The sequence below is a fragment of the Otolemur garnettii genome, unplaced genomic scaffold (genome assembly GCF_000181295.1).
Source record: "Otolemur garnettii isolate 467f Iridium unplaced genomic scaffold, OtoGar3 scaffold00091, whole genome shotgun sequence".
NCBI classification, from domain to species: domain Eukaryota; kingdom Metazoa; phylum Chordata; class Mammalia; order Primates; family Galagidae; genus Otolemur; species Otolemur garnettii.
Window position 1 is genome coordinate 4486820 of NW_003852486.1, and position 9186 is coordinate 4496005.

The following is a 9186-nucleotide window of genomic DNA, read 5'->3' on the forward strand; positions in this document are numbered from 1 at the left end:
GCCTGGCTATTTTTTGCTTGCATCCGTCGTTGTTAGGCAGGCCTGGGCTGGATTCGAACCTGCCAGCTCAGGTGTATACGGCTGGTGCCTTAGCTGCTTGAACCATAGGTGCTGTGCCAATTTTAAAGATTTCTTAAGACAAATAAGCCTAGATCTGAAGAGGTTCTTTTTTTGTATACACGTATCCAGTTGTTTTAGCACTATTTGGTGAAAATATTTCATTCCCATTAAATTATCTTTGAACCTTTGTCAAATAATCACTTGGGCCTATTGTGGGGGAGACTGTTCTAGACTCTCTCTTCTGCTTCCTTGATGTATGTCCAACCTTTCACCAATATTACAGTCTTTATTGTCATATCTTTATAGTAAGTTCAGGTAGTCTGAGTCTTCCAACTTTGTTCCTTTTCTTTTTTTATTATTTTATTATTATTATTTTTTTTTAGACAGGGTCTCACTTTCGTTGCCCTTGGTAGAGTGCTGTGGTGTCATAGCTCACAGCAACCTCAAATCTTTGGGGTTAAGTGATTTTCTTGCCTCAGCCTCTTGAGTAGGTGGTACTACAGGTGCCTGCTACAGTGCTCTGCTATTTTTTTGTTGTAGTTGTCGTTGTTTGGCAGGCCTGGGCTGGGTTGGAACCCACCAGCTCTGGTATATGTGGCTGGCAGTCTAGCCACTGAGTACAGGCACCACCAAGCCAATGCCTGGCTAATTTTTAAATTTAATCGTAGAGATAGGGTCTTGCTATGTTTCTCAGAATGGTCTTGAGCACTTGACCTCAAGTTGTCCTCCTGCCCCAGCCTCCCAAAGTGCTGGGATTATAGTCATGAGCCACTATACTGATCTCTGCTAGGATATTAACTGGTAATGAATCCATGGATTGAGATGGGAAAGTTGTCATTTTAACAGTGTTGGGTCTACTAATCTCATGAATAAGAAATATCACTCCATTTATTTTGGCCTCATAAAATGCCTCTCAGAAATATTTTGTAGTTTTTAACATCGTTGTCATACTTGGTAGAATGCCATGGCATCGTAACTAACAGTAACCTCCAGCTCTTGGGCTTAGGTGATTCTCTTGCCTCAGCTTCTCAAGTAGCTGGGACTACAGGCACTCGCCACAACACCCGGTTATTTTTGTTGTTGTTGTTGCAGTTTGGCCAGGGCTGGGTTTGAACCCGCCACCCTTGGTATATGGGGCCAGCGCCCTACTCACTGAGCCACCAGCGCCACCCCATTTTTTGCACTATTTATTTCAGACAAAGTCTTCCTCTACAGCCTAGGATGGAGTACTATGGCATCCTGGCTCATAGCAAGCTCAAACTCCTGGGCTTAAGTGAACCTCTTGCCTCAGCCTCCACAGTAGCTAGGACTACAGGTGCCCACCATAATGCTCAGTTAATTTTTCTTTTTTCTTTCTTTCTTTCTTTTTTTTGAGATAGTTTCATTTTGTTACCCTTGGTAGAATGTCATGGCATCATAGCTCACAGCAAACTTAAATTCTTGGGCTCAAGTGATTCTCTTGCCTTAGCCTCCTGAGTAGCTGGGACTATAGGTGCCTGCCACAGTGCCCAACTATTTTTAGAGATGAGGTCTGGCTCTGGCTCTGGCTGGTCTCAAACTTGTGAACTCAGGCAGTCAACCTACCTCAGCCTCAGAGTGCTGGGATTACAAGGTATGCCATTGTACCAGGCCCTAATTTTTCTGTTTTTAGTAGAGATAGGGGTTCTTGCTCTTGCTCAGGCTGGTCTTGAACTGAGCTCGAGCAATCCACCTGCTTCAGCCTCCCAGAGTGCTAGGATTATAGGCATGAGCCACCGGTCCTAGCCTTAGATTTTTTTTTTTAAATTTAGAGACAGAGTTTCACTTTGTCACCCTTGGTAGAGTGCTGTGGTGTCACAGCTCACAGCAACCTCCAGCTCTTGGGCTTAGGTGATTCTCTTGCCTCAGCCTCCCAAGTAGCTGGGACTACAGGTGCCTATCACAATGCCCAGCTCCAGCCTTAGATATTTTTGTTGTTGTTGTTGCAGTTTTTGGCCAGGGCTGGATTTGAACCTGCCACCTCCGGCATATGGGGCTCCTTGAACCAGAGGTGCCGCCCCTAGATATTCTTTTAGATTTAACTAAAAAACTTTATGGTACACCTAGATCTTATCTTTCTTTCTTTTTTCCTTCTTCTTCTTCTTTTGTTTTTGAGACAAGATCTCATTTCATAGGTCACAGACTCCTGGTCTCAAGCAGTCTTACTACCTCAGCATCCCAAGTAGCTGGATGGCAAGCATGAGCCACAGCACCTGGTGACATCTCTTTTTGCCTATGTTACTGTTAATTGTCTTTTCTTTCTTTTTTTTTTTTTTTTTTGAGACAGAGCCTCAAGCTGTCTCTCTGGGTAGAGTGCTGTGGCATCACAGTTCACAGCAACCTCCCAACTCCTAGGCTCAAGCAATTCTCCTGTGTCTGCTTCCCAAGTAGCTGGGACTACAGGCGCCTGCCACAACGCCGGCTATTTTTTGGTTGCAGCTGTCGTTGTTTGGCGGGCCTAGGCTGGATTTGAACCATCCAGCTCAAGTGTATGTGGCTGGCACCTTAGTAGCTTGAGCCTGTTAATTGTCTTTTCAATTTCTAATTGTTCATTGCTAATACAAATAAATATAGTAGATTTTTTTTTTTTTTTTTTTTGAGGCAGACTCTTAAGCTATAACCCTGGGTAGAGTGCTGTGGTGTCACAGCTCACAGCAACCTCAAACTCTTGGGCTTAAGCAGTTCCCTTGGCTCAGCCTCCCAAGTAGCTGGGATTATAGGTGCCTGCTGCTCGACTATTTTTTGGTTGTAGTTGTTGTTTGGTGGGCCTGGGCTGGATTTGAACCCGCCAGCTCTGGTGTACGTGGCTGGCACCTTAGCCTCTTGAGCTATAGGTGCCAAGCCTATAGTAGATTTTGGTATATGGACTTTGTATACTGTGAGCTTGCTAAATTCACTTATTAGCTCTATAGACTCTTGTAGATTCTTTGAGGATTTCCTACGTAGTCAACTAGGTTATCTGCAAATAAATTCTGTTTTCTTCTTTCTGATCTGTATGTATGTTTTTCCTCCCTTTCTCCCTTTCTTCCTTCCTCTTTTCCCTTTCTTCCTCCCTTTCTCTCTCCTTTCTGTTACTGTGTTGGGTAGGGAACCTCCAGTATAATGGATTTTTTTCTCTGCTCTTAGGTGGAACATTTTTAGTCTTTCACCATTGAACTGTAGTTTTTTTTTTTTTTTTTTGGTAGAGACAGAGTCTCACTTTATCGCCCTCAGTAGAGTGCCATGGCATCACACAGCTCACAGCAACCTCCAACTACTGGGCTTAGGTGATTCTCTTGCCTCAGCCTCTTGAGTAGCTGGGACTACAGGCACCCGCCACAATGCCTGGCTATTTTTTTGTTGCGGTTTGGCTGAGGCCAGGCTTGAACCCTCCACCCTCGGTATATGGGCCCGTGCCCTACCCACTGAGCCTCAGGCGCCGCCCCCCCTTTTTTTGAGATGAAGTCTCACTCAGTCACCCTGGATTGAGTGCTGTGGCGTTATAGCTCACAGCAACCTCAAACTCTTAGGCTCAAGCAATCCTCTTGCCTCAGCCTCCCAAGTAGCTGGGACTATAGGCATCTGCCACACGCCTGGCTATTTTTAGAGATGAGGTCTCACTTTTGCTTATGCTGGTCTCAAACTCCTGGGCTAAAGCAATCCTTCGCCCTGACCTCCCAAAGTGTTGTGATTACAGGTATTAGCCACACACCCATCATCATCTAGCTATTTTGTCATATACAATACCTTGTAGTTAACCACCATCATCTTATTGCAAAGTAAGGCACCAGAATTTATTCCTCCTTTATTTCTTTTTAATTGAGTCAGAATCTCACTCTGTTGCTCAGGCAAGAGTGCTGTGGTGTCACCCTAATTCACAGCAAGCTCAAACTCCTCAGCTCAAGCAATGCTCCTTACTCAGCCTCCTGAATTGCTGGGATTATAGGCACCCACCATGACACCCAGATAGTTTTTTCTATTTTTAGTAGAGTTGGGTCTCACTCTTGGCTATGCTGGGTGTTTGGCATGACTGTTGCTTATTGGCTCTTGGGAAAGTTTCTTAACCTCCCTGTCTCAGTTTCCTTATTTGTATAGTGGGAGAAATAATAGTCTCCACCTCATTGAGTTGTTACTTGCCAAAGTAAGTAAATTATATGTAAAAAGTGTGTAGGAGAGTGCCTGAAATAAAATAAATATTCAGTGATGCTGGCTTTTGTTAGTACTCCAGTACCATTACCAACTCCATTGTCACTACTGCTGCCAGGTCATAGTCTTTGATTTCCAGGTCCAGACTGCTGGCAGCTGGACTTTCTTTTACTCTTGGCTTTTGGTCAACTGTTTTGGAGATTCTGGTGATTCTCTTGGTTTATTTGCAGAAGAGCAAGACAATGAAGAAAGAGAGAAAAGGAGAAGAAAGAAAAAGGGTACCAAGAGGAAACGAGATGGAAGGGGTCAGGAAAGGACCTTGGGCTATGATCTGAAGCTAGATGACATGCTTGACCGCACGTTAGAGGACGGGGCCAGGCAGCACAGCCTCACAGCAGTGAACGTGCGCAATATCCTGCATGTGAGTAGGGTGGGCCGCTGCACACTCGGAGGGAAGTTTCCATGGAAAGTGGATAAAGATACTCAGCAGTTCTTGGCTCTTGGTAGGTTAGGTAGGTGAATTGCCCATTCAGATATGTGCATTTTTGTGTATTTAAGGTAAATGTGGACACGGGAAGGTAAGCTGTTTCTCTGCTTCTTCCTGTAAGTGTCTGATTGTTCACTTACTGGTTAGCAGACTCAAAGGTGACACTGCTCACAGTACTTTACTCTCTTGTGGGTAAGTGTGTTTGAGAAGATACCAGTTAACAGTTTATGATTCTTTCACATATTTAAATATTTTTCTTCTTCTTCTTTTTTTTTTTTTTTTGAGATAGAGTCGCATTTACGTTGCTCTTGGTAGAGTGTTGTGATGTCACAGCTCATAGCCACTTCCTTGGGCTTAAGCGATTCTCTTGCCTCAGCCTCCCAATAACTGGGACTACAAGGTCTGCAACAATTCCTGGCTGTTTTTTTTGTCACTGTTGTCATTGTTGTTTAGCAGGCCCTGGTTGGGTTTGAACCTACCAGCCCTAGTGTATGTGGCTGGTGCCCTAACCACTGAGCCTAAATATTATTCTTGGTGTGTAGCTACACAGCTAGCTATTCACAGAGCCTTTGCTATTGTTACTTTTTTCTTAAGCACATAGTTACCTCAGGACCTCTTTTTATATGAGCCATCTTGTCCCTATAGCAGCTGATGAGGCTGGTCCACTTACTGCTGTGTTGTTTGCAACTGTGTGTTCTGTCCCCAAACTTGCTGTAGCCTTCTTTGCTTTCAGCTTCCTTCTTTGCACTAATGTGAAGCTGGTTGCTTGTACAGTTCTCATTTATCTTTTACATAGGTCTAGCAGGATTTCACAGAGATAAGTATTGTCTAGGTGACAAACTCTCATTCCATAAAGTGAAATTTCATCTTTCTTCAGGAAGTGATCACAAATGAACACGTGGTAGCTATGATGAAAGCAGCCATCAGCGAGACAGAAGACATGCCAATGTTTGTGAGTAGTTGATTGTTATCCTTTCAATGTCATGGAACTGTGTTATCTGTAGAGGTTACTTGGGAGATTGTGAATAGTTTGACACCTGGGAGTGAAGGAATCACATGGAGATTTTTATTAACTGTTTTCTTTGCATTTTCCTCTGCTTAGGAACCTAAAATGACACGTTCTAAACTGAAGGAAGTAGTGGAGAAGGGAGTGGTAAGTGTTCATTTTTGTTCTTTATTTAGCTTGGTAAATATTATTAATTTTAGGTCACCTGTAGGGGAAAAAAATATAGGAAAGATCATGGTCTGGGTTTGGCTCTTCAAAGAAATATTGTACCAGAGGAGTAGAGATATGATATTGAAATTGCTATCATGGTTTATTTTTATTGTAGTTTCTACGAAGTGTTGCTTTTTGGAAGTGCTAGATAGATAACCATTTGGAATAGTTGAAACAAGGAGTGGGTGGGTTTCTCTATTCATATTGTAACATGTATGGCAAAGTGTTTAGAATAGTATTTCTTAAAATGAGTTCTAGGAACTGCTTACATCAAAATCATGTTGGTGTGAGGTCCCTCAGGAGTGCTTATTAAAAATGCGCAATTTGGGGCCCACCTAGACCTAGGAGTCAGGACCCCGGGTGGAGTCTGAGAATATGTATTGTTGGAAACACAACAGTTCATTGTTTTACATATAGAACTATGAAAACCACTTGACTGTGCTGTATCCTTAACAAGCACTTGTCCAATTTGTGTTTACCTTCTGTGACAAGGCAGGTGACAGTCCTAAGGGAGCACATTCTGTCTCTTGTAGTAAGGAAGATTGCCTTATGAACCCAAAATACATGTTGTAGTTTTTTTTTTTTTTTGAGACAGAATCTCACTATGTTGCCCTTGGTAGAGTGCAGTGGTGTCACAGCTCACAGCAAACAAACTCTTGGACTCAAACAATTCTCTTGCCTCAGCTTCCCAAGTAGCTAGGCCTACAGGTGCCTGCTACAATGCCCAGCTATTTTTTTGTTGCAGTTGACAATGTTGGTTAGCTAGCCTGGGCCAGGTTCGAACTTGCCAGCTTCAGTGTAAGTAACTACTGTGCTACAAGCGCTGAGCCTGTTGTAGTTTCTTTCTTTCTTTCTTTCTTTTTGGGAGGGGGGCAGACCTGAAGCAATCCTCCTGCCTCCTAGACTGCTGGGATATTTAGGCAAGAGCCACCAAGCTGGCCTCCTCTTTTTTTTCTATCCAGTTCTGACAAATTTTTGAAAATAACCAGGGATAATAAACACCTCCAGATCACTGCAGCTACTTGTTAGGTGTATAGCTCTTCGTGATGCTGAAGATGAAGTAAAAGGCTGGTTCAGTGGTTCAAGCCTATAATCCTAGCACTCTGGGAGGCCAAGGCAGGTGGGCAGCTCAGGAGTTGGAGACCAGCCTGAGCCAGAGCAAGATCCTGTTTCTAAAAATAGCTGGGCTACAATGCCATGCACTTTATCCAGGGCGACTCTGTCTCAAAAAAAAAAAAAAAAAAGATGAATTAAATACGAAAAACAGTTTGTTTTAGTTAATATTATTTAATTATTTATATTCTTACTTGGTAGGTAATTCCAACATGGAATATTTCACCAATCAAAAAGGCCAGTGAAATTAAGGTAAACTTGGAAGAGTTACAATTTTTTTTTTCCAGAAAGATACTTCATCAATTTTGAAACTTAAGTACTTCCTATTTGTTAACTTTTTTTGACCTACCTTTTCATTTAATTCCAGCTTTATTTTTTTTCTATTTCATTACTCTTAGGTTGCATCTCATGGAATCACTTTAACCCCTGCCTCTTGTACTTGCTGTAGTTGTAGTTCTTAGGATTTTTTTCCTGCCCTTCTTTCACTTTTTCCCAGATATATCTGATCTATGTTTCCCATCACTTCACTTTTTTCTAATTGTATTAATGTAGCCCCCTCAGTTTGTGGATATCCATCTTGAAGAAGATGATTCCTCAGATGAAGAGTATCAACCAGATGATGAGGAAGAAGATGAGACTGCTGAAGAGGTCAGTGAGTGCTAGTTGGTAATATTTGGCTTAGTAAGGAAAGGTATATCTTGCTTCCTTAGTAATGTTACCTGTTTTATAGAGAGCATTGAAATAGGGTTCCTTTTTCAATTCATTTCTTTGCTTTGAGGTGTTTTTCTTCTCTTTATACTCCTTTAATTTTTTTACTTATGAAGTGTGTCATGTAACATGGAAATGGATGTAGAAGAGCTGGATGTGGTGGCTTATTCCTGTAATCCCAGCACTCCGGGAGGGCAAGGTAGGAGGATCCCTGGAGCTCAGGAGTTTGAGACTACCTTGTGCAAGAGCGAGACTCATCTTATCCAGGGGTACTGTGGTAGGTCCCTATAGTCCAAGCTACTCAGGAGGCGGAGGTAGGAGGTTCACTTGAGCCTAGGAGTTTGAGGTTGCTGTGAGCTAGGCTGATATCATGAAACTCAAACCTGGGTAACAGATTGGCACTCTGTCTCAAAGAAGAAAAAAGAAAAGAAAACAAATGTGCATAGAATAAAAATATACAGCTTAAATAATTATGTACTTTATTGTTAAAATTTTATATTTATATTATTTACAAAATAATTATATAGTTTTTTTTTTTTGCAGTTTTTGGCCAGGGCTGGGTTTGAACCCACCAGCTCCAGTATATGGAGCTGGCACCCTACTCCTTTGAGCCATAGGTGCCACCCAATAATTATATAGATTTAAAAAATAAATCATATAGTTTATAGCTATTTTAAAAAATCATGAAACTTCAAAGTCAAGAAACACTACATTGCTGGGATATCCCTTGTATGCCCTTTCCAATCCCAATCACCTCTCTCCTCTAAAAATAATCAGTATTATTTCTTTTTCTTTTTTTCTTTTTTTTTTTTGGGAACGGCATCTCACTATGTCACCCTCATTAGAGTGCTATGGCGTCAGAGTTCACAACAAACTCAAACTCTTGGGCTCAAGTGATTCTCTTGCCTCAGCCTTCCAAGTAGTTGGGATTACAGGTGCCTGCCACAAACCCCGGCTATTTTTTTGGTTGTAGTTGTCCTTGTTGTTTGGTAGGCTTGGGCTGGGTTCAAACCCATTAGCTCCAGCGTATATGGCTGGCACTTTAGCTGCTGATCTACAGGAGCCGAGCCAGTATCCTAACTTTTTGGTAATGACTTTGCTCTTCCTTATAGTTGTATCACCTAATTATGCATCTCTATGCACTAGTTTAATTTCTATTGCTTCTGAACTTTATATATGGACCCATATATGTATATATGTTCTTTTGTTCCTGGTCTTTTTTTGTTTAATGTTTTGAGTCACCTATACTGTTGTTTTTAACCATAGTTTGTTGAAGTTCATTAATATGTTACAATTCTTTGACTTCTTTCTTTGTTTGTTTTAAAATCTTTTTCTTTTTATTTTTTGTTTTTCTCACATTTGGTTATTTAATCTATCTTTTGTTTTTGTCACATTTCATTCTTAGAGTATGATTTGTTTCTTAATGTGTTCTTTGAATTGTTTCTTTTTTTTTTTTTTT

General features: G+C 41.5%; 1 protein-coding gene across 1 annotated transcript in view; it reads left to right on the plus strand.

Moving 5' to 3' along the window:
• The window catches only part of LOC100945803 (GON-4-like protein), a 104904-nt gene that overhangs the window by 22743 nt on the left and 72975 nt on the right, over nt 1-9186 (plus strand). Inside the window, exons 4-8 of the mRNA XM_012808510.2 lie at nt 4434-4624; nt 5568-5642; nt 5793-5843; nt 7221-7271; nt 7572-7667. Coding sequence (XP_012663964.1) covers nt 4434-4624; nt 5568-5642; nt 5793-5843; nt 7221-7271; nt 7572-7667 — 464 coding nt within the window. The remainder of the gene's footprint in view (nt 1-4433; nt 4625-5567; nt 5643-5792; nt 5844-7220; nt 7272-7571; nt 7668-9186) is intronic.